The sequence below is a fragment of the Rhagoletis pomonella genome, unplaced genomic scaffold (assembly GCF_013731165.1).
Source record: "Rhagoletis pomonella isolate Grant_MI unplaced genomic scaffold, Rhpom_1.0 Rhpom_scaffold_00004, whole genome shotgun sequence".
NCBI lineage: Eukaryota > Metazoa > Arthropoda > Insecta > Diptera > Tephritidae > Rhagoletis > Rhagoletis pomonella.
Genome location: NW_023458558.1, coordinates 33,728,953 through 33,753,498, shown reverse-complemented (window position 1 = coordinate 33,753,498; position 24,546 = coordinate 33,728,953). Strand labels below are relative to the sequence as shown.

The 24,546-nt window shown below is 32.9% G+C and overlaps 3 protein-coding genes across 6 annotated transcripts in view; 1 reads left to right on the top strand and 2 right to left on the bottom strand.

The window, feature by feature from the left end:
• Positions 1-2,810, top strand: part of LOC118737505 (cadherin-89D) — a 41,059-nt gene extending 38,249 nt beyond the window's left edge. The window contains exons 13-14 of the mRNA XM_036468057.1: positions 2,101-2,361; positions 2,470-2,810. Of these exons, the coding sequence (XP_036323950.1) occupies positions 2,101-2,361; positions 2,470-2,788 (580 nt within the window). The 3' untranslated portion in view covers positions 2,789-2,810. The remainder of the gene's footprint in view (positions 1-2,100; positions 2,362-2,469) is intronic.
• A 39-nt stretch (positions 2,811-2,849) lies between these two features.
• On the bottom strand, positions 2,850-4,498 carry LOC118737504 (glutathione S-transferase 1-1-like). 3 transcript variants are annotated; one of them, XM_036468054.1, is made up of 2 exons: positions 4,385-4,498; positions 2,850-3,711 (listed from the first exon to the last, which is right to left on the bottom strand). In XM_036468054.1, the coding sequence occupies exon 2, from the start codon at positions 3,677-3,679 to the stop codon at positions 3,050-3,052; it is 630 nt and encodes a 209-aa protein (XP_036323947.1). In that variant the 5' UTR covers positions 3,680-3,711; positions 4,385-4,498; the 3' UTR covers positions 2,850-3,049. The 3 variants fall into 3 exon arrangements, with proteins under 3 accessions (XP_036323947.1, XP_036323949.1, XP_036323948.1); XM_036468056.1 differs by having other exon boundaries at positions 2,850-3,704; positions 4,385-4,491; XM_036468055.1 differs by having other exon boundaries at positions 4,368-4,490.
• A 9,974-nt stretch (positions 4,499-14,472) lies between these two features.
• On the bottom strand, positions 14,473-15,460 carry LOC118737502 (glutathione S-transferase 1-1-like). Of its 2 annotated transcripts, none has more exons than XM_036468053.1 (2): positions 15,348-15,460; positions 14,473-15,282 (listed from the first exon to the last, which is right to left on the bottom strand). In XM_036468053.1, exon 2 carries the CDS (start codon positions 15,258-15,260, stop codon positions 14,637-14,639), a length of 624 nt encoding a protein of 207 aa, XP_036323946.1. In that variant the 5' UTR covers positions 15,261-15,282; positions 15,348-15,460; the 3' UTR covers positions 14,473-14,636. The 2 variants fall into 2 exon arrangements, with proteins under 2 accessions (XP_036323946.1, XP_036323945.1); XM_036468052.1 differs by having other exon boundaries at positions 15,337-15,440.
• Positions 15,461-24,546: the final 9,086 nt, after the last annotated feature.

Sequence of the window (24,546 nt, the reverse complement as noted above, 5' to 3'; positions counted from 1 at the left end):
ATAGTGCGAAATTTCATGTTCATATAACGCCTTATCTTATATCTGAATAATCAGTTATAGCTCCCATATGTCATAGTGTTCTGCTTTTTCTGGTTTCACAAATGATTAATATATTGTAAAAATTCCCCCGCTTATCGAACGTGATTCACCCTAATGTTCTTAGTTACATACATCCGCACATACATACATACCCTGCAGGAAACCTGGCTAGCGTAGAACTAGTCCTTTTACCGACAGCACTAGTTCTAGCTCAATACCAAAGCAATGCTTTCAACTGTCCAGTTTTACATGGCAGTGTCATTGGCGGTGGCAATTGTCGTCTAGTGCATTACTTTGCAAACTAGTTTTTAACCGGTTCCGTTTTGGACAATTTTTTTTTAAGAAAACGTTTTTAAGATTCGATTTTTGCACATTTTTTCGTTTTTTCTTTTCTGTTACAGATTCCATTCTTGTTGCATATTTTATTAAAAGAAAATATATATATTTTAAGCCGTTCGCAACAATTTAAATTCATTAACTTTGAAAACTCACAACTGCCTCCACCGCGATTTGAACTCGCGACCGACGATGCTTGAGTCGGAGGTCGTCTCGCTGAGGTACTTTCGTATTTTGCGAGTAGTGGTGAGCATTTGCACATTTATACCGCAAATTTCAAATCTCCCGCCCTGGAGCCGTTTTGCACTAGTTCAGAGATTGTTCTGATATCTGTAGTTCGGAACTAGAGCTTTGTCAGACTGTCGCTAAATTTTACTGCAGGGTATATACGCACGTAAATATGTACATACATAGGTATATGCGTGTAAAGAAACAATGCTTAGGAATGGAATGTTGTCTTTCAAACACAAGCTGGGTTTTACCAGAGTTTTTACAACCTTTTATTCTTATATACTTACATACAGCTGCGGTCGAAATAATACCACTAAATTGATATTGTTTGCAACTCATGTTTACGAATTATTTTAAACTTTCATTTAAAATATATATATATAAAATTTTTTATAATAATAAGTAGTAGCAGTAGAGCAGCTAGTTGTTGTTTTTTTTTTCAAATTAATTTGGTCTTCAACTTTCAAATATTGTTAATTTGTTTCTCAAAAACAGCAAACAACGCTAGTTTTTGGGCTCTGCAGAGATTGTACATACTGATGCTTCTGTACTGAAACAATTTTCCAAAGAAAGATTGTCAAACAAATTTTTAAAATTTTTTACTTAAATTTTTCTGTTTAGATTTTTGCTTATGCATGCATACGTATTTCACATACGTACATAGTCCTCGATGATATTTAAAAACAAGTAATTTTTAAGCAAAAAATATAACCGACTTCAATTCTCATATTTTGAAGAAATCTGTTAACGTGGCCCAAAGTTATGTATGCGGTAACATACATTAAAAAGAAAAATACTCCGACGAATTGATAACCTCCTCCTCTTTTGGAAGTCGGTTAAAAAGTAGAATATATTTTTGACACTTTAGCAACAACAGAATACACTTACATGTTGTTTTTGCTCTAATGCTACTACTATTTCATATGCCTTGGTTCGACTTATAACAGAAACCATATACCTAAAAATTTCAAAGCTTATGCAAAGTTCACAATAATTAATAAACTCCAAAAAATTTCATACGAATTACCAGTCGCCGATAATTCAAAAAGTTTCATATTTTATTTTTATATCAAAGAAAATGCTCAACACTCTCGGCAAAAAAATTCTAAAGAATCAATGATAATCTTTAGTGACTTGAAACATATACTTTGTTGCCTTTAAATTGAATGGGCTACAAAACTACGTACTCGAAATAAAAATTTTGAAATTTTGATGAAATGTTTTTAAATTTGATTATTTGTTGTGAAGTTTGTGCAATCTTTGAAACTGATATTAATGTGGTTTCTGTAGTAGGTCGAGCTATAATTTAAATGAAAATGACTAAAAATAAATAAATAAAGACAAGTTGCAAGCAACAACATTCTGAATTTTGGTACTATTATTTTGACCTCGGGCGTATGTATGTATGTAGGTACCTACACTCATTCACAGACATATAACAAATACCGTAGATTATAACTCCACATATGTATGCATGTTTATTTCTCTCAATAGTTCACCCAGCGCATATGAGACCTCCATGTTTTCGCTGCATTCGAATGGTCAAGATTCTGGAGTTGACTTTCTAAGCAGCCGTGAACTGTATGAAACTTCGCCAGATTCTTTCAAAACCAGTTCACAGCATTCACAAAGTATGAATACCTTGGAGTTATTGTGCCCCAGACATGCCAAGCACAAACATAGTGGCAACAGCAACAACAACAACACGAGTGGTAGTGGCGGCAGTGCCACAGCAGCGATGGGAAATGATAGCAGGTAATGAGATTTTGTTAAATTTGTAAATATATACTTTCTTACTTAACAGCGTTTCCTTTCCTTCCCTTGCCTAATGTTTCTTTTTTTATTTCTCTGTTAACTTTACAGTGACAACTATGAGGATTCGCTGAAGAATGACGAGCCTTTGGTGGCCTCTAACTGCCGTAATCCGAATGCCATGCATAATTCACTTTGCGATCACCACCGACACGACTATCAGAATACCAAATTTGAAAAACGTTCTGGCGTGCGACACTCTTTTTCCGGCATTAAGGATGACTTGGTGCAAAATTCGCCGCAGATTTCAATACGCCCGCGTGGCCATATATTACGCAACTCCATGAACGATCTGGAGGAACGGCTGCATAATTTGGAGCAATCGTTTCGCCGGCCGATGGACTATGCAAAGTCTAGCTCAATTTTTTAAAATAACTTTAGCGCTATGTGGCTAGGCATGTTAAATTGTAAACAAATATTTACACATATAGTTAGTTTTTAAATGTATTTTATTTAGTAGCAAAGTACCTGTTGCAAGAGTATTTGATAGAGCAGTGAGACGTGCAATAAATAAGAATTTTACCAAAAAAATAATACATATAAAATATAATACCAGTGTTTCACTCAAATAACTACATTTTTGTACATGACAATTAGCGCACAGCTTTAAAGCTATAAACTAGATTTTAACCTAATGAAAGAATTTCGCCTTGAACTCCAAACAGCCCGCCCAGTTCTCGTCGAAACCGGGCACCACCTTCTTGGCATTGGCATACCATTTAGCAACATTAGCATATTTGCTAAAATCAAAACCGGCCACATCAAATGTGGACACGGTGGCAGCAATTGCGATGTCGGCTAAACTGAGTGAGTCGCCAGCGACATAGCTGTGCCCTTCCAGGAAGGTATCCAACAGTTCGAAGGCGGTTTCGATTTTCTTATACAACTGTGGATCAGCAGGCGCACCGGCGAATAGTTGCGGGTAATAGTAGTTGGCAAAGCTCTCATAGAGCGTACCCATATCGAAGTATAAACGTTGATTGATTACTGCCCTCTTTTTGGGACATTTGGGAAGCAGTGAGTTGTCTTTGCCGTATTTCTCTGCCAAATAGACAATGATTGCGCGCGATTCCCAGAGAGCAAAACCATTATCCACTAAAGTTGGAATGGTATGTTGTGGATTAAGCTTGAGGTATTCGGGCTTCAAGTGTTCGCCGGCCATGAGATTCATATTCTTCTTATTCAGGCTAAGACCAAGTGCTTTTGCCGTCATTATGACCGACCGACAGGGAGAAGAACCGGCAGTGTAGTAGAAATCCATATTTTCGCTGATTGTTTGTTTTTTGCTTTTTGCTAAAAAAGAGAAGGATTTTTTTTAATTAAATTACCTTTTGTATTTTTTGCGAAAGTATGCAAATAGGATAAATTACACGGTAATAGAAATTTCGGCGTAAGATCTGACAGCTACTCTAATTGAGTTCGACAAAATTCAAGCGAAAATGACTATGAATGACCGCTCGAGTAGCAAATCTTACCCAACTCAGGCAAAATATAATTTAGTAAGTTTTTCCTTTTATTTTTAAACTACATACTAAATTTAGTAGAAATTAATAAAAAATATTTTTGACTTCTATTTTTTCTAAATTTCCATATCCAAGCATTTCAAATTCAAATGACGTTATTGTTATGCTTTATATTCAATAGCTCGATTTCCGCCAGAGCTAATAAATAAAAGTACAAACATAAATACACATGAAAAATTGGCTTTCAAAGTTGCCTTCAAAACTCATTTAACCTTGCAATATCTAATTTGGAATGTATGTAGTATTTATATTTTCGCTTTAATTTTTTACACAATACTTGGTGATTGTACGCTTGTAAGTAGGTAGATATTTTTTGTAATCACTCTTCGCCAAAACACTGAACCATATTTCTATATTTGTGTGAATGAGCCGGCTCGAGAATCAATGGAGCTCCTCTAGTAGGTACATATGTATGTATTTACTTACATATTCCTTAAGCTTACCTTAATGTTTAAAACTTGTGTGATAAATTAACAACTGATGCCAAAGCGGCTAGTTCTTGGTCTTTTATACCTACTAAATTGAGCTCTACGTGTTTTAAACCAGCTTCGCGTTTTAAAAGCCACTCTAAGCAACTACTATGAATCATTGTGCTTTTAGAGTCTGGAAGTTGAGCTTTATTACTTGCAAAAGCGGCATAGTGCATGTGGATCTCTCAAAATTTTTCTCTTATCGCAAGTAGAAATAATATACATATATGCACAAATATTGTTGTTTGATAAGTCAGTGGCTTTTTGAATAGAAGATATTTTTTCGGCAAAAAAGCTTTTTATTTCTCAACACGGTATCGATATGTCCAGCTTTTTGCAAATATCCGTATTTATTCCTTCCAAATAATAGGTTTTCTTAAGGCCTTCAAAGTAGGCATTTCTTTCAGCGATGGTATTTTAATTCGACCCAAATCTCTTACCACCAGGATTGCAAACCAGTTTGAACCGAACCAGTGTTTGAACTGAGCCGCCGCTTTTTTCAGGCTTATAACCGAACCACGATCCGAGCCCTTTCGGTTTTGAAATGCCGCCAAAAATCACTTCAAAAAATGGTTCGGTTCGGTTCAAAATAAAAATCCACTAAGCATTTTTCTAATTTGGTAATACATATCAAAAGCCTCATATTAAGTAGTCTACTAACAGTTAAAGTCACTGACTTATCAAACTACCCTTGTTTAAATATACACAGAAATATATTAATGTATGTATCTATATGTACGTGCACACACACATTCGTTAAACGTTTGAAGAAACACTGTAATAAGAGCGCGTCGTTATCAGTTGTGGATACTGCCAGCATAATATGAGTAATAACTAAAAACCAAAAATTCCAGAAAAGGTTTTAAAAGTAAATATTAATAATGGTTTTAAATTTAAAAAATGTTGACCAGGCATTAATTCGTCGTCCAGCTGCATGGTGGGTGGTTCGCACTTCTAACCACTCAGTCACAGGGTAGCCGCCTACTATACTCCTAAAGGTATGTGTATTTACATATGTATACATTTTTCTGGTACCAACTGTAAATATGTAGGTATATTTTACTTAAAATTGTTATTAGACAGATATTAAAAAAAAAAATCAAAAGACTTCTTTGGCCAAATTTTCGAAATCTGGCTTTACGTCAGTTAAAGCCGTTCGTAACCGTTCTGTTAAATGTTGGTTAATCAATAGGTATGTTCGTTTAAAATCTCCAGTAAAAATATCATTAGTCGCATTTCACTATTTTAACTTCCGAACAATCAAATTCAATTTAGGGGTTTGCGTAAATTCCAACCAGCGGTTTCCGATCAGCTGTTTTCTTGTTGGCAAAAATTTGTCCAGCAGAAACTAATAGCTTCCCCTCAAATTGAAACAAAAAATATTCCTAATGATTCATATAACCCATTTCTGAGTGATTAAGAACTTGGATTGTACATAGATATGCAATGTACAGGTCCAGTTATTTAAATTAATTTCTTATTTTGGAAATCCCAAATAAGGGTGCAGATCTGATGAAAGGTTGCAACCCTAATTAAAAATATTATCAGCCTGAAGTTTTCTTTCGTTTGATACTAATATTTCGATATTTCATCTAGCTTGCGTATAAGTAAAATAAATTCGACTTTTAAAACAGATTTCTTATACTCTTTCATTTTTAATATTTCATACAACTTGGTTATACAATAATTTAACTAGACTTCTCAAATAGCTGGCAATCCTCTTCAAAATATTTTCAAACTATTATGTTCTTAAACCTCCTTTATCTGAAAATCATATGGTGGTATATTATTCACTTAGCTAATTCCTTTAATTAAAATTGAATTAGATTTTTTAAATATGTATGTGACAGCCCTCCAACAGGTAGCTAATATAAAGCCTTTTCAAAACCATTTCGGTTGATACCCACATTGTAACAAGTGTTTTAACTAATTTGAGCTTAATTTCTTAACAGGTGGCAACTCTTTCGAACTCTCTCGAAAAAGTAAAAGCTTCTTCAACATCTAAAGCCCATACTCTTTCATTTGACACCTCACTTTTGAAAATCGAGCAAACGGTGCGGATCAAATAGCATTGATTATTAAATAATTTGGACTTAATTTTTTCACAGGTGGCAACTCCTTTTGGGCTTAGTTTTTTTACAGGTGGCAACTCCTTTCGAAAAAGTAAAACCTTATTGCATATCTACAGTCCAAGCCCTTTAATTTGACGTCCGATTTTTGAAAATCGAATGAACGGTACAGATCTGATAACCTAGACAAAAAATCCCTTCGCCTATTATATACATATATAGATAGATAGATAGCTGGGGCTCGACCCTATTAAGCTGGCATTTCAGGGTACTATTTTGTATATATATAAGGAAAATTTGAAAGCTAGGGGGGGGGAAGCTCAAGCTCTCTCAATTTTCTTAGAAAGAGTAAAGCATATTTGAATTTGAATTTACATCCTGACAGCTATTTTCAGGACACCCTAGCGGCCGTTGTTGGTAAAATTTAATTGCAAATTCAGATACTTGGAACCAGAAAATAAATGTATAAATATTTGCGTTTGAATCACTTTTAACTGTTTTGAAACCTGCTCTGCGACCACCAACCAGGGAAAACTGAGAATTTTTTTATTTACAATCCAGACTTATAGAAAAAGTTGGTTTAAAAAAAAATAAATTAAAAATGTCGCACAGTGTAATAGCTGAATGCCAATGACCTTTACTGCATATAAATGCATATACAAACATTATCATGAATTTGCATTAGTGCTCATAGCTAACTTGTCATCTTTGACACCGCTTTCTTAAGAGCTTCTTCGCCACTACTAATAAAGAGCAAACTGTTTTATGAATCTAAACATTGTCGTTGGGTATTTCCATTTGGGGATTTCCGAGACCCTTTGTGATGTCATTTTCTCATTGCTAATATTTTAGCGTGGACAATTTAGGCGAGATGATTCAGAGCATTCAAAATCTTCTATTTATTACTTTATCACTGGTAAGCCTAAAAAATAAACGCTCTTATATGTATTTTTATACATGTTGCTTCGTTTCATAGCAATTAGTAAACTTCCAGATGAAATTGGAATTAAAAGATCAGCTTCCTCGCTTTAATTTCGCTTATGTACATAATTATATGTGTTATAATGAACCTAATAATATACATACATATATTTAACATATATGTATATGTAGATCATAGAGAGAGAGAGCTTTTACTACATACCTAAATATGTGCACGCCGAGGTAAAATTTATAGAAAGCTTTAAAAAGCTTCTCCCGTGGGATATGCTTTGGTAATGACTTATGTACATATCGCACACGATCTTCAAAAGTGACACAACTCAAAATTTGGCATTTTTTAATTTATGCGCCAAAAATGGACAAAGGGCATTTTTTTACCCTTCAGCAAAAGCTGGAGCAAATTTTAGTCAATATTTGTTGAAAACAGAGCTGCTAAATTTCAATGTCATTAATTTTTTTGCATTTTTTAATTTTAATGATTATTTTAATTTAATTTAATATATAATTGGAACAGATCTTACTTATAGACATAGGTATGCATATTGACCGCGTTTTTGTTCTTCTCCTTGTGCATCTATCTTATATTAGTGTATTGATTCTTATCATATGTATGTATGTACATATATTAATGCGTTGCAATGTATTATTCCAAAGTTGAAAATAATTGAAAATAATCAAATAATTATATTAATCATGCGATTAAAATAAACCAAAAATAATTGAAAGTAATTAAATATGTATATTAATCATGTAATTAAAAAAATTAAATAATAATTGAAAATAATCATGTAATTGAAAAAAATCATGTAAATTAATTAAAATAAATTAATTATTTATTAAATAATTTTTTGAAAGTAATTAATTATTAATCATTAAAAAGGTGAAAATAATGGTATTTAATCATTAAACGGTTACCCAAAAAAACATTATTTAATTAACAACCATAATTTAACAATCATAATTTAACAGGTCTGATAGAAAAAAACCTAATGAAAGCGTCCCTTGCCCATGACCTGCAAATGGGAAGAAATAGTTTTTTGCATTTTATGAAAAACGTAAAATTTTTAGTTGTGTCACCTTTGAAGATCGTGGGCAATATGTACATACATATGAACATTAGGGCGTCACAAAACATAAAAAGGGATTTTTTTTTCTGAAAAAATAACCTAAATTACCTATCACATATTTGAGCGAAAAGTTGCGAAATACATTTACAAATTGTACACCAAAAGAAAAAATTACCTTATACCCATTTTATTTTCTTCAAGTATTATGCAGAAATTTAAATTCAAAATTGTTTGCACTTAAATCAGAAGATAACCCCATAAGAATTAATTAAAAGATTTCGTATTATTTTGTTCTTATCGAAATTTTGGCGCCTTTTTTAGACGTAGCAAATTTGACTTTCATTGAATAGATATAAACGAGAGGAAATAAATCAAGTGGCAATATTTCCTTTCGGAAACGATGCATTTTTACTTCCCCTTGTTTTCTATATCAAAATATCAGTCTCCATAAAAATTTGACTTAAAGAAAAACCGAGCTCCACTTTCTACTTACCGGCCTTTTTGACAAGCGAAAACGTCGAATTGATGGGACATCCGCTAAGTAGCCGTGATTTGACACCCAATGACTTTTTTTGTGCCTTCATATACGAAAATTTCAAATTTAAATTTAAGGCCAATAGGTCTATATGAGCCATTTATTTTGAAAGTGGCATAGGCCACATTGTTTTTACATCGTTATAGGGAAGAGACATTTTAGCATTCTGTGGTTATCCCTCTTTCGTTTATTTAATGTTTAGTATTCTTTTTTTTGTGAAAATGTTAATCAAAATATCGAGCTTTGTAAAAAAATTTGGAAAATTCGACAAAGTTTCATCAAAATGTTAAACTTTTTAATTATATTTCCTAAAAACATTCACTCGTCACTATAAAAAGGGCCCTAAGTAGGCAAAATGGATTAATGCTTTTAAATTACTCACTTATCAAATATTGACACGCCTTTATCGGTTAATACCCTACGATAAACGAACCGTCAAAAATCTAGCTCATTTCAGTGGGGTTGCATTCCTACGTCCTAAAACAGGGATCACAGAATTTGTACATTTGTACAGATCTTTACAGTTTGACAGTTCCAGAGTGGTTTTATCCAGAAATTTGTTTTTCGAGAATGAGTTCAGCTCAATACAAAAAAAAAAACCCCACTCTGTAACTGTCAAAATGTACAAATCGAGTGATCCCTTCTAAGGCTTTAATTTCTTGATGGCCTTTCCCACACACACATATGTACATTTGTAAGGCATACTAAGTTATGAGTTAACTTAGTCATACTTATGACCTGCAAATGGTGTGAATAACTCCTTATCGGGCAATGGGCTACCTTATTTTTTACAATATTATTTGCACAAGCTCTAATCCATATATTATCTATGTGCAAATGTTTATGCATATTAGACTGCATCATCAAAAAAAGTTGCGGTTTTTCCGCAGGGATTACAAAATTTATTATATTTTAAGACGTCCACCAAAATATTTCGGAAAAACATTAAGATTTAAGCGAGCTGGACCGATTTGAAAATACCTTGAAAAAAGTTCTCTCAGATGACAAAACAGAATAGGTTTAAAAAATCTGATATTTGATGCTGTTTTTTTTTTTACTTTTTTCAAAGATTGATTTACGAAAAACTTAAATAACTGGCTCAAAATTATTCTGATATAGACTTATGGGATCTCGGTAAAAGGTATTTTCCCACTATTTTTTTTATTTATGTGCAAAAAAAAATGAGGAGGTTATCATTTCGTCGGAATATTTGTCTTCTCTTTTTTATGTATATTACCGCATAACTTGGGACCACGTCAACCGATTTCGTTAATTCGATTTTGGCATCGGAAATGTAGTGTCTCAGAGGTGGTCCCATACTAATCTGGTTTAGATCGGATCAGTGGATCATGAAATATATATATACATTTTTTTAAGTCGGTTTTTTTGCTAAAAATTACTTGTTTTTCTTTTCAAATATCAACATATCTTAATTCAACTTTGAATGTTTTTCGTTCATCCTACCTTTCTTTTTCATCCTTTGAATAAGCTTATTAGCAAAGAAATAAAAGAATGAGAAAATACCTTTCCAATGATACCTCTCAGGTCTAAATCGGAAAAGTTTAGGTTCAGTTATTCATGTTTTTCTTATACCAATCTTTGAAAAAAGTTAAAAAAAAAAATTTTTTTTCCTGTTAATATTTTTATATAAATTTTTTAAGCTTAAACCGTTTTGTTGTTTTAGGGGATTTTTTCAAAAAAAACATCTCTAAGAAACTATTTTTATTCATAAAAAAACTCCACATTTGCAGGTATTTTCAAATCGGTCCAGCTCGCTTAAATCTTAATATATTTCCGAAATATTTTGGTGGATGTCTTAAAATATAAATTAACATTTTTATTTGATAAGAATTATCGATGTACTTTACAAGTACATACTTAAATACAGATAATAAACAAATACAATGTTGTTGCTGCATTTTATTGAGTTAATTAATTAAACGCTTATCTGGTGCCGACAACAAGCATATTTATATTGATAACCACAAGTCCCTACATACTTACATGCATATATGTACATATACACCCCATTTCACTTGAATAGCTACATTTATCTACTTCCTAAACCATTCGAAGACTGAACAGTTTTTAAGAAAATTAAAATTGATTAATTAATTTTGTATGCGGCTTTCTGTTAAACACGAATATTCAGCATATTTTTTTTTATTTTTCTTTTTATTAACCTGTATAGATACAGCGAGTGTGACATTCTTGTGGGTTAAAAGAAATCAATTAGATTGCCGTTAACAAACCTGAAGCATTTAGAAAGCAATTCCTGATATCACATAGCAAATGTGGGTCAAACAGGTGCACTAAAGAAAATGCGAAATTTAAAGAATTTCCGAATCCAGAATTGTATGGGTGAGCTTTTGCGAACAATTTTTACTCTAAAAAGAAATTACAGAAGTTCAATTGTGAGGTCAGGTTCTGATTGCAGCGACTTTTGCACCGATGATTAAGAAAAAAAACGTTCCATAAATGTTGCGCCTTGAAAACACAGGCGCGGCTAGGAAAAATCTATCCTCGCCATCAAAAAATTTGTCAGTTTTAAAACTTTTTTACTCGAAACATTTCATAGCCGTGCCACCGGTAATAACAAGTGAACAGATATGTAAGTAGTTCAATTTGTTTACCAACAAAAAATACAATGTATTTTCTTCCCTTCAGCCATTTTTCTTTATAGTTAATTATTCGTCAAAGTGTGACTAAAGCGAAGACTCTCCGATGTTTATAAGTAAAGATACTTATAAACATGGATCTTGAAGAAAATAGTATGCCTATTCAAGTGAAGCGAGGTGTATGTATGTATGGGTTTGTGAAATTGATCGCGTGGAGGAACAGATGTTATAACAAATTCAGTTATTGCCCAGCAAAAAACATGATTACCCCAGAAATAAAAATGAAATCGAATTAGCCGATGGGAATCGCTTACCCTTCGCTTCAAGAAGGCATTATTTTAATATGGGATGTCATTGATCATAAGTCCTAACCCGCAGCATTCCATTCGAACGAAGGGAGAACGCATTGATAAACAGAATCCAGAGAAAGGAACAAAGAATGCCTTACAGAGAAACCACCTAGAATGCCTAGGTAAAGGCATACTTCTGTATACTAAATAGAAAACAGCAAATACAGATTGTCTAAAAAGATTGCAATTAAAAAATTGTTTTTCTGGAATACCGCAGGGACACCCTGTGTTTAAACGTCAAAACAACATTTTATTTCAAAGAATGTATTTTTGACATTTATTTCGGTGAAAAGCTTACGCATGGCTATGCTCTTATTAAAATTCTAAGTCTAAGTTCGGGCGGAGCCGAACATTAAATACCCGGCGCAAGTATTAAATATATGTTTTTCACCTTTTCGAAAGCTACCGCTACATGGTATATACTTTTTTGTAAATTAGCGTCCAAAAATTTCGAAATATTTAAGTTTCAAACATTTCTGAAATTTACCGTTATATGAAAAGCGGCCAATTTTAGTCCGATTTCAATAATTTTCAACGTTTTGCTATTATGTGGCAAGCACAATAACCATACCGAGTTTGGTAAAAATTAGTAGAACGGTTACTGAGATACATATATGTGATCATAAGTGGGCGGTGCCACGCCCATTTTCCAAAATTTTATCAAAATGTATTTCTCTAAATTACCGTTATATGGGATGTGGGCGTGGTTATTGTCCGCTTTTAAAAATTTTCGGCCTTTTGGTATGCTGAATTAAGGCGAACAACTATGCCAAGTTTGGAAGAAATTGGTGCAGCTGTTACCAAGATATATACATGTAACCATAAGTGTGCGTGACTACGCCTCTTTTACCAAAAATTTATAATATTCTTATTTTTAGTCTAAAAATTATTTTAAATGTCAATTTTGAGTGAATTATGTTCAGTAGTTACTCAAATATGGCAGTTTTCGTATTTCTGAAAATTTCAGTTATCCGTCGTTATTGTCCGATTTTGTCCTACGCTCGAAAGAAGTGCACGTACCAAGTTTCGTTAAGATATCTCAATTTTTACTCGAGTTAACGTGTGCACAGACGGACGGACGGACAGACAGTCACCGCTTAACCGATTACTCTTTTCATTCTGATCATTTATGTATAAATTTGTCTATATCTATCTCGATTCCTTTTTCCTATTGCAAACAACCGCTATGTGAACAAAGTCATAATACCCTTGTGCACAAGTGCGCTCGGGTATAAAAATAAATAAAAAAGGTATATTAGTCATGACTTTTTCCATTTCAGTTGCGAAGTTGTTACGTCTTTTTACATTCAGGTGACGATATGTAAATGTATTTAAAATAAAAAAAAATGCTTTGAACTAAAATACAGAAATACGAAAGTAAGCTAAATATATTTCTCTCAACACACGATTTGGTACCTATACCAAAATAATGCAACTTTTTATTACCAAATCATCTGTTGAGAGAAACTTACATATTTGGTTGTCGTAACTAAACTCTTTTCTACAGGTAAATGATCACTGAAGTCAGACAAATGATTTATACCACTTACAAAACAAACGTCTAATATACATATAAGTACGTATGTAATATTAAAATGGAATGTGCAATAATTATCCATGCATATATGCATATACGAGTTGTTGATCAAAATGCAATTTCAGCGATAATGAAATATGTATGTATTGCACTTAAACCGCCTTTGCTTTTCAAAGCATCTGAAAAGCTTTGTAATAAACAAATTCTCTTCTATAAATAAGTATGTATTTTAGGGTGGTACAAAAAAGTACAGTCGGTATTTTAATGCTCTCGCCCCTTGGATTTTTCTATATCGAAATAAATATGCCCCTGGTTTTTACAAGCTTTAATTTAACTTGTTCTGTTTGTATGTTTGTTAGGGGCAAATCTTGCAATCAAGTTTTTACCAACTTTCCGATGACCTAGAGACTTGAAACTTCACAGTTGGCTCAGAACTTAATGACAATGCAATACGAGAGATGAGTTAATCCCACAGGTGGCGCAGGAGTCGACATATTCGTGCTATTGTGCCAGTCCTATAGCTAAGGGTTGCCCTTTTTCAACGAAATCTCGACTTCGCTGGTATAAAGGTAAAGGAAGGCAAGAACTGCATTGTTAAATTTTTTTTCAACAAATATGAGGGCTTCGACATCGCACGAGCTAGAACAATATCTTTTCATATACTAAAGTGTACGCATACTTTCTATGATAAAAATCGCCAAATAGTAAACAATTATTTTCGATAGATTAATCCAAATGATCAAAGATTGTACTTTAAACTGGTTTTGTTTCATCTTCTCTCATTTAGCGAATGTAATTCGAATTCAGTATCAAAAACCCAAATAGTTTGAAACAATTCTTGAGTAATTTTTTTTCATTTACTTAATTACTGAATTAAAGAAATGTTGAAAATATTTATGTATTGTAAAAAATATGTTTTCCCCATACAGCCAATAAAATCTTCTTTTTTTGCAGCTAAGTGATTAAAAAATTTTTATTGATTAGTTGATAACAAATAAAAGTTAATGCTTTGTTGATAGACATATGAACTATCTATACAATGGAACATTCTTGATATAGATTTTGAAATTAAAACATTTCCAGATCTCAATACAAACATTGGAGCACTTAATCCCAATATTTTGAAAACAATGCGCTACCTTCTTTATTCTCATCTGCGCCGGGCAGAGTTTTGTTGCAGTGCTGATACCATCTAATTATGTTGGGATATTTACTCAAATCAATGCCGGTAGCTTCAAAACTCGCAACGCTAGCAAGTAAGGTAAAATCGGCTATAGACAAACTGTTATTAGCCACGTACGTTTGTCCTTCTAAAAAGGTGTTGAGAAACTCCAATTGGCCTTGAAGTTTTGTCAAACTCTCTGGCACAGGCGGCTGTTTATCCCTTGCAATGGGGTAGTAATATTCAGCAAAGCAGGAATACAAATTAAGATCGAAGAAGAGTCGTTGGTTGACCAAAGCCCGCTTCTGAGGGCACTTGGGGTATAACGAATCATCTTTGCCATATTTCTCAGCCAAATATATGAGTATGACGCGTGATTCCCAGATAGAAAAACCATTGTCCACCAATGTTGGGATAGTGTGCTGTGGATTTATCTTCAGAAATTCGGGTGTTAAGTGTTCACCCTTCGCCAGGAATAACTCCTTTCGATTGAGTTCAATACCTAAGGCTTTGGCGAGCATTAGAATGGAACGACAGGGTGCCGACACAAGAAGGTAGTAGAAATCCATTTCAACTTTATACTTGCGGATTCTGTAAAAGGAAAATCTTTAAGGCTTGCACTATGTGAATTATGAAAAGCAATACTTGATATTTACCGGTAGAACTTTGGTTTATTTCGCGACTGTATACTTAGATGCTTTCGAATGCCCGATTGATGCAAAACTGAGAGCGTTGTTATAAAATGCGAACTATTTAAAGCAGGCGTGCCCAGCACTTGCCTATAGAATTCTGCCAGCGCAAGGCACTTGCTTATAGAGTTCTGCCGGCGTTGGACATGCCTGATTTAAAGAATAAACTATGTATGCATTTATGACATATGTACATACATTGTAGACTAATAGAATGCGAATGTACCTATTTGTACATACCCTGCAGGAAATGTGTCTAACTATAACCTAACTTTAAGTTAATTAGGAAGGAGCTAAAATTCACTTATTGTCTGTATATATTCTTTGACGAAAGCTAACTATGTAGATGTAGTCAAGGGTGGTTTGCCTCTGCATTTGATGTAACTAACTTGTAACTAACTACTTTTGGACATAAAATGTCAATAGGAAAAATAAAATTTTTTTTTATTTTTTTTATTTTTTAAGTGAGACTTCTTTAGCGGCGGGTGGTTGGTTGGGAGTAAATTGGCAAATTCAAAGGAAGTGGCACACGGAAATGGTGCAACGGAAATTATTGGGGCTGAAACAAGTGCTTCTTGAGTGTATGGTATTAATTTAACAAAAAATTGCTATCAAAAGGTTAAAGAATAGAACTTAAGTAAAGGTGAGTACGTATGTAGATAAAGAAAAGGATAAATAAAAACAAAACCAAAGATACGTAAAGATAAAGGCAAAAATGAAGACCAAGGTAAATTTAAACACTTTACTTATATATATATTGGGCAAAAGTGAGGGGGAATATGTAGATGAAGAAAATGATAAACATAAAAATAAAGACAAAGAGGAGGATGAGGATGAGGATACCGAAAAAAGTAAAGCCGAAGATAGGGGAAGAAAGTTTAAAATAAAGGTAATTGAGGAGGAAAAGATATAGAGAGAGACACAGAGACTCAATCTGGGAACTATTTTGGGATTTTAGAAATTTGCGGGATTTTCGAGACTTATCGATAAAATAATTCATATTTTTATCAGTTAAGCAAAAGCAGATGTGTGTATGTATACATTGGTTATGAGACAAAATAGATAAGTAACGTAAGTTTCACTTCTCTAGTGTGGCCCAGGCCCACTTACTTTTTTTATTTACTTTATCCATTTTATTACATTTCATATTGGTTCCATATTCTGTTGTAGGTGGTCCCATATTCGGACTCCGTCAGACATAACTTCAAAATGATAATATGAAATTTCGATCTCTCTTTTATTTGTCCTCGATTCGAAAAAGTATTTGCGATGTACAGGGTATTTAAATAGAAACGCGTTTAAAGAAAACAATCTTGAGCTTGACTCCTGCATTACTTGTCAACTAGTTTAAAGTTAGCTTTTTGTAGCTAACTAAAAGTTATATATTTTATAGAAATCCCGCAAAAAAGCTAACTACAAGTGGGTTATTTTTTATCAATTGATAATTTTTTTCTGCAGGGTATACACATGTGCACATATACATATGTACATATACTTCTGTATAACAACCCAGTGGGAAAAGTAGTAATGCATTACATGGGTGATAAAATATGTAATCCATTTCTTGTGAGGTTTGGATTCTGTTACTGTTTAATATATACATAATCAGCATTCTAATGTTGACGTAGCGTCGCCCCCTCAGCCAGCAATGTATTGCCAGAAGGTATGTACTATTTTGTCTCATCACCACTCAGTGCTAGACTAACACCCTTTGTGAGCTGAGGAGCCGCGCTGCTGAAGGCCCTGTTTTTGAGAGGGTGATGTCAACGTTAATTCCAAATAGTATGCCAGCCGCATCATGATTGTGGTAGGGATTATGATGTTACGAATAAGAATCTCTTGTACTTCCCAACAGCAGATTGAACCTGTCGAAAATCTCGTTTGCTCTTGAACGGCGTACAGAAGTTCATCCCAATTTAAACGAAGCGGACGTTTGGCTTCTTTGGTTCTACCAATATCGAAATGGAAACGAATGAATATGCTGTACGTAGCGATTTTCCAATCTAAGTTCTTTGCTTGGATTTTCCATGCCTGTAGTGACACTAAATATACCCATACGGTTCATAAATAAATAATATAATAAAATATCGTAGATATGATCTTTCCCGCGCTGTTAACATGGATTTCTTCCTGTAGATTGCGCAAAGTAGGGTGAGATACCAAACTTCGAGCATATGGTCATATGTTGACTTCCCGACTAATGGTGCAGGAAATTCATGTTTTCAAATACATATTATATTCAATTAAGAAAAAAATTTCGAACATTAAATTTCTTAAATTCTTAATAACAGTTATAAAACCATACCAAGATAACTCTTCAAGTACTTTCTAATTTAAGTAGAGACGCTTTAGCGGATAACAAAACTCTATGTATGTTCTTTTGTATATGTGTGCAATATAGAACTACCCTGTGGGAAATTCAACTACTTTAATAGCAATTAACGGTTTTTTTTTATATTAAATACAAGTAGTTAGCATTCTTCCTTTTTTTCTTGTAAGCAACTGACTTTATTAACATGGCGATAATTATCGGGCTCTGCATATGACTTCAACTACTTTAAATTGCATCTGGTTTAAATAACAAAATTTCATTAGGAAGGTAAGCGCATTAATCAGAAGATCAAGAGGCAACACGTGAAAACTTTAATTAGGAGTTATGCCAGGCAATGGTTGCTGTGACTTTCCCTTGGCATGCATTGCAAAATGCAAAATTCAGAAGTTTTTTGGAAAAATACACTCAGCGTATGGTTCCAGATGAGTTCACATGTCCACAAAATTATCTTCAAGACGTCTATGAGCAAACTATAGAAAGTATAAGGAGAAACATTCAAGATGATTACATTTGAATTGCAGTTGATGATACCACTGGTTCAACGGGGCGCTATATTGCGAATTTTATCGTAGGAAAGCTTAACGAAAATGAGACATCATCACCCCATTTGCTTTGCTGTTCAGAATTAGCTCGCGCAGATAGTGAATCTATTGCTGGCTTTATTAATTGTTCTCTTCTTAAACTGCAGACAAAATTTTACTTCTACTAACTATTGCAGCTCCATATATGATTAAGGCAACAAAACATCTCAAAGTATTTTACAAAAACCTTAAACTTTTGACTTGCCTAGCTCGCGGACTTCACCGAGTCGTTGAAAAAATCTGTTTACTTTTTCCAAATGTTTATGATTTAATTTCAGCTGTAAAAAATTTTTTTGAAATCACCTGCCCGAATATCTTTGTATATGTAAAGAAATTATGGGAGCGGACGCTTGGATTATTGCCACTGAAATTTGTATATGGGCGATTCCACCGTCACGGGTTGGACATTTGTATAGAAACAATTTTCTTTCTTGTTTAAATTTAAGTATAAAGTACTCAACAATTCTGCATTTTGATAAAACTACATCTTATTGGCTATTATATGAGCTATTGCAAACTACGAAAAAAATTCCAGCTTACTCTTATATGGAAAAAATCTGATTTACTTCTTCAGTCACGGGTGGGACAAATAAAATAACCTGCTTTTTGGAGCAGATATATTTTACGGAAACTCTGCGAATTTATTTCACTTTTCTGTTTGAACTTGATGTCTCATAATAAAACAAAGAACCAGAAGTCAAGTAGGGGTTAAATTTACTAATGTTTTATCTTAGGATGGTGCCTTTTATATAGAAGAAAATGCTTAGCGCCGTCAGCCAAAAAAAAATATTAAAAATGAGTGCGAATAGCGTCTTGAAATCTTCACTATTACCTACTTAAATCTAATGGACTACAAAACTGCATACCTGAACAAAAAGTTTAAAATTTTTGGGCGTCATTGTTAAAGTTTGCTGAATTTTTATAGTTTTTGTAAGAAGAAGGAAGAAGAAAAAAAAACTATAAACATTAGATTAACAAAATAAAAAACGAAAACTGGTTAAAGTGTAACTTATCAGCTGACCACAAGGGTATCTAGATAATGGACGAGTCCGCGCATCCACTGTGAATCGGTAAAAATTGCATTCAATTCCATGTAATTTTCGAGTGATGCGCGTACAAAATACAGACAGACAGATAGATAGACAGACAAACAAACATTCAAAAAGACTACCGATATTAATTTTTCTTTAAAATTTATAATGTAAAGGCATCGGATATGTAAATAGGCATATTTTGTCAATTTCCACTACAAAAGCACCACAACTGATTACTTTAGAAATGTGTATTGCACCCAGAAACATGCCATCAGCTGTTTTTCTTACTGGCAAATTGTTGCAAGTTAAAATTTGCAACTTCGCCCTCCAAGCGAACTACTATTAATTTTCCGCTACTTTGCTAGTTTTTTGGATACATGACCACCAAGATGTGATAATTTGTAACAATTGTTATAAATTACATTCTTGCTGAACAGGCATTTTGTATTCAGATATTCTCTGAAAATAAATAAATTAATTTAAACATATGTACGGGTACATATACATATATATAGGGATGTATATGTGAGAGTTTTCACATATACATACATGCATGCATGCGCATAGCGTGGGCCGAAAATCTGCTATTTTAGAATTTTGATTGGCAATAGCAAAAATATGGTTTATTATGCTTAAAAAAATCTGTATGAAATTTTGAACTTTTTGGTCAATATCCTAGGCTGAATTATAACATTTTTTTACTAAAATTGCAATAACCTTCGAAAGTATTAGTCCTACATAATTTGGTATATGGACCTTTTTTATAAAGAAAGAAAGTTAGCTAAGAAAACAATTTTTTTAGTACTTGAAATTTTATGGACTTGGGCGAGCCTAGGATATCGACCAAAAATATTCACATTTCACACCGATTTTTTTTAGAGCATAATGAGCCATATTTTTGCTATTACCAATCAAAACTAAAAAAAAGCGGATTTTTGGCCCACGCTACCCAGTTGTTCGGATCGCAAATCTAGCTGGACGAAACTATTTAAACAAATACTCCTTGATGGATCTTTACACCACTTCTTACCTAGGGGAGTTTTGGGTCGCTGATTACGAATATGAAGTCCTTATCAAAAATTCAAAATGGCGAATCCAATATGGCGGACGAAAATTAAAAAAAAAATCGGTAGATTTCTATGAAACTGGGTATCTGGGGGTTTTCTGGGTCGCTGTTTACATATCTAAAGTCATTTACCAAAAATTCAAAATGGCGAATCCAATATGGCGGACGAAAATTAAAAATAAAAAATCGGTAGATTTCTATGTAACTGGGTATTTGGTGGTTTTCTGGGTTGCTGATTACGAATCTAAAGTCATTTACTTAATTTACTTTATTTACTTCGGAACGAGCATTTTCATCAGATATTTTTTTCAATTTACTAATCACATAATCACGGACACCTTGTTGTCTTTTAGAAGTTTCAGCAACACTTCTCCAAATGTCAAACAACTCACTTCTTAAGATTTCCTTTACCATGACTAAAATTTAAGATCACAGCAAGAAACACAAATAAATTTCAGAAACAAATTTATAACAGCGCTTAAAGATTTGCATGCCTGTTGTATAATTTTTTAATTTCAGAAATCAGAAAATTCGCGAGTTACTATTTTTTTAAGTCTTACATAACCTCTTCCGCGTGGATCCGCCACTGATCTTATATTTATATTCAGATACATTCCTGTTAATAATTACTTTTGAATTTTGAGATTTGACATACTGTCACTAAAATGTAAGTCTCTAAGCCAATTGGTTAGACTTGGTTATCGAACTTAGCCTCGGCATTTGCGAAGGTGTAAAGAATAATATGCAAGTGGTTTTATAACGGCCTTCGGCGGCCTTTACTTTTCCTACGCTTTAATTTATCTTTTTAATAATAAGTGCAATTAGCAATCTTTTAAGTTAAATTTCAGCTTTTAAAATAGAGTTCTCAAATAGGCGGCGTTGACGTACCTTTTTTGTTTGTTTTCATATGTTAATGCTTTAATAAATGCAATTTCTATTTGAATGTATTGTCAGGAATGTATTCCAAGTACCATTAAGTATTTTAAAAACAAAAACATTTTGACTTTCGTCCAGCTAGATCTGCTATCGGAACCACTGTGCGCTAATGCGTATTATATTCATGAGAGGAACGCCAAAGAAAAAAAAGCGAAAAAAAAATATTTGAGAGACTGGGCACTGCAACAATGTGCGATTATTTTTGCAAGAAGGTGTTGTAGGTGGTACAATACAGCGGTGTTCTATTGAAAAATTTCAACAAATTAATTTTCGTGATTGGGATAAAGAAATATATTTGGATATTCACACAATTGGGATACGATTGGCACCAAATTTTGGCAAATACCCAATCGTCTGACACTGCCTTTAAACTTGTATTTATACGGATGTTGTTAAAGAATGAACTATAAAAAACTAACCAAAATTAAATAACAACAAAAATAATGTTTTAAAACTTGTGAAAATTTTGTGCCGCTATAACTTTTTCGACTACTGTACATTAGACTGCATCACCAAAAAAAGTTGCGGTTTTTCCGATATTTTAAGACTCCTATCAAAATATTAAGATTTACTTAAGCTGGACCGGTTTGAAAATACCTGTAAAAATTAAGTTTTTTATGAATAAAAATTGTTTCTCAAAGGCTTTTTTGGAAAAAATACCCCCCGATGACAAAAAAGTTTAAGCTTAAAAAATCTACATAAAAATATTAAAAAAGAAAAACTTGAATAACTGCTCCAAAACTTTACCGATATAGACTTATGGGGTATCAATGGAGAGGTATTTTCTCACCCTTTTTATTTCTTAGCAAAACTCATTCACGTCCCAAATTTCTCTTTATCAAATACCAACACATCTTAATTCAACATGGAATGACACGCGTTTATCTTACCTTCCTCTTTCATACTTATTCGCAAAGAAATTAAAAGGGTGAGAAAATACGTTACCAATGACACCTCTATAAGTTTAAATTGGTAAGCTGAGTTATTCAAGTTTTTCTTTTTAAAACAACATTATCTAATTATTATGATTCCGTAGGACATTTTTTTAAATATTTTTATGCAAACTTTTTAAGCTTAAACTTATTAGTCATCTGAGGTAATTTTTTCGGAATATATTAAAAAAAAAATTTTTATTAATAAAAAAACTCAATTTTTGGAGGTATTTTCAAATCGTTCCAGCTCACGTAAATCTTAATATTTTTGCGAGATATTTTGGTGGAAGTACTAAAATATATAGATTTTATAATTCCAGTAGAAAAACAGTACCGATTTTTTTTTTTTTTTTGTATGGGGAGTGATGCAGTCTACTGTACATAAGTTGACTATGATTACTGGGCCATGCTATCATAGTAGCACAATGCCACTAAGTGCAGACCTTCTAACCATTCTGAAGTGATTTTTTTGGAAAAAAAATTAAATTTAATTTTATTTATAAAAAAAACTGCTTATGGGGTATTTTCAAATCGGTCCAGCAAACGCGAATCTCAGTATTTTTCAATAATATTTTGACGCAAAATCGTAAATATAAAACATTTTATAATTTCGATAGAGAACAGTGCCGAATTTCTTTTATAAAATCGACACACGCACACTTTGATTTTATAAAATATTTTTAAATATTTTTAACAACACAGGTCAACAGTGTGGAAAAAAATTGTTTCGTGGTGAGATATCGTTGACAGTACAAAAAAAATATCTATATATTTATTCCTACTGAAAGGTATGAATTTAAAGTCATTTTTGTATAAATACCTTTGCGGACGCATTTTGAAGTCGTATCGGCACGTTTGTATAAATAAATTGATTTTCAATGTTATTCTTTCGCCGCTGGGAAGTTTTTGAATGTCTTTGTCTTTGAAGCTCATAAGATTTCGAATAAATCGACTTCAATGACTTGCCAATTATCTGATATCTACTCGAATATTCTAAACCGTCAACCGAATAATTGTATTTAGTCAACTAGTGGCAAATTCGAATAACTCGGCTATTTTATCGACCGAATACCCAAGTCTTTTAAAGATGCATATCGTTCATTTTCCAAAAGTCAAAATAATAATAATAGATTGACGCTTACACAATATGTTGGGGTTTGGCCGAGCTTCCCCTCCGATTTGTAGCGTGCATGTTGTCTACAGTTTTAAGCTGACTCAGTTTTTCATGGAAGAATACACTCGGTGGTTTGCTATTACCTGCCGAAGGGCGACAGATTTTAGAAAAACTTGTTTTCTTATTTTTATTTGTGACTAGCCAAAACCCAGCTTGCTTCACTGCGTCTTAAAAGTATTTTTGTGTTTTTGTTGTTGTGTTTTGGTGGTATTGTAATATTTCATTTATTTTATCAATGTAATTGAATAAAAATTTTCAATCAGGTAGCAACCCCCCTCAAATATATTTTCGGCGGTAAACTTTTCTAAACCTCTTCAGTTTGATACACATATTGCAATATTCAATTTATCTTATCAATTAAATAAAATGAAATATTTCAAACAGGGACCCAAGTGAGGAGAAAAAAACTTTGAAAAATCTTGATTACTACATATAAACATTTTCAAAAGTGTTACCACCTGTTTACAAACTTAAACTGAACGGTTACCATAGATCAAATGAATTACTACAATATGGATGACAATTAATATGGCATTCAAAGACCTTTATTTCTAAACTACTTGTAGGAGCGATGCCACCCGCTTAACTTGAATAAAGGCAATTAGAAACCTGAACACATCTTTACAAAGTTTAATTCAATGTATGCAATAGGTTAAATAACTTACTTCAATATAAATATCAAAAAATGGCTTTGAAGAAACTTTATCCCCAAAAGACATGTAGCAGGATTGCCACCCGTTTTTTAAATGCAACTTGAATTAAGGGAATTTGATTATTTAAATATGTATATTTGGGTGTTACACGAAAATAGTTTAACAAGGTTTTAGCTTGACAATACTTTTACAGTGTTGCCATCTGTTTAAAACGACGAATTTATTTAAATTAACATAAGTGACTATATGAAATATCAAAATATGGGTGCCAAACGAAAGATTATTAGGAAATATTTAGCTTGAACAGTAAGAATATTAAAGAGGAGCGCAACCTGTTGAAAAATCAGAACTATATTTATTTAATAACTGACTGATCTTTTTGTAGTTATGGAAGTCGTTTAACACATAGGTTTATGAAGCATATTGTCAAGCGTAAGAGCACAAAAACTGCCTAATAC

Bases quoted from the DNA above. Each gene is read 5' to 3' on its own strand.
- LOC118737504 (XM_036468054.1), bottom strand. From the start codon at position 3,679: ATGGATTTCTACTACACTGCCGGTTCTTCTCCCTGTCGGTCGGTCATA.
- LOC118737502 (XM_036468053.1), bottom strand. From the start codon at position 15,260: ATGGATTTCTACTACCTTCTTGTGTCGGCACCCTGTCGTTCCATTCTA.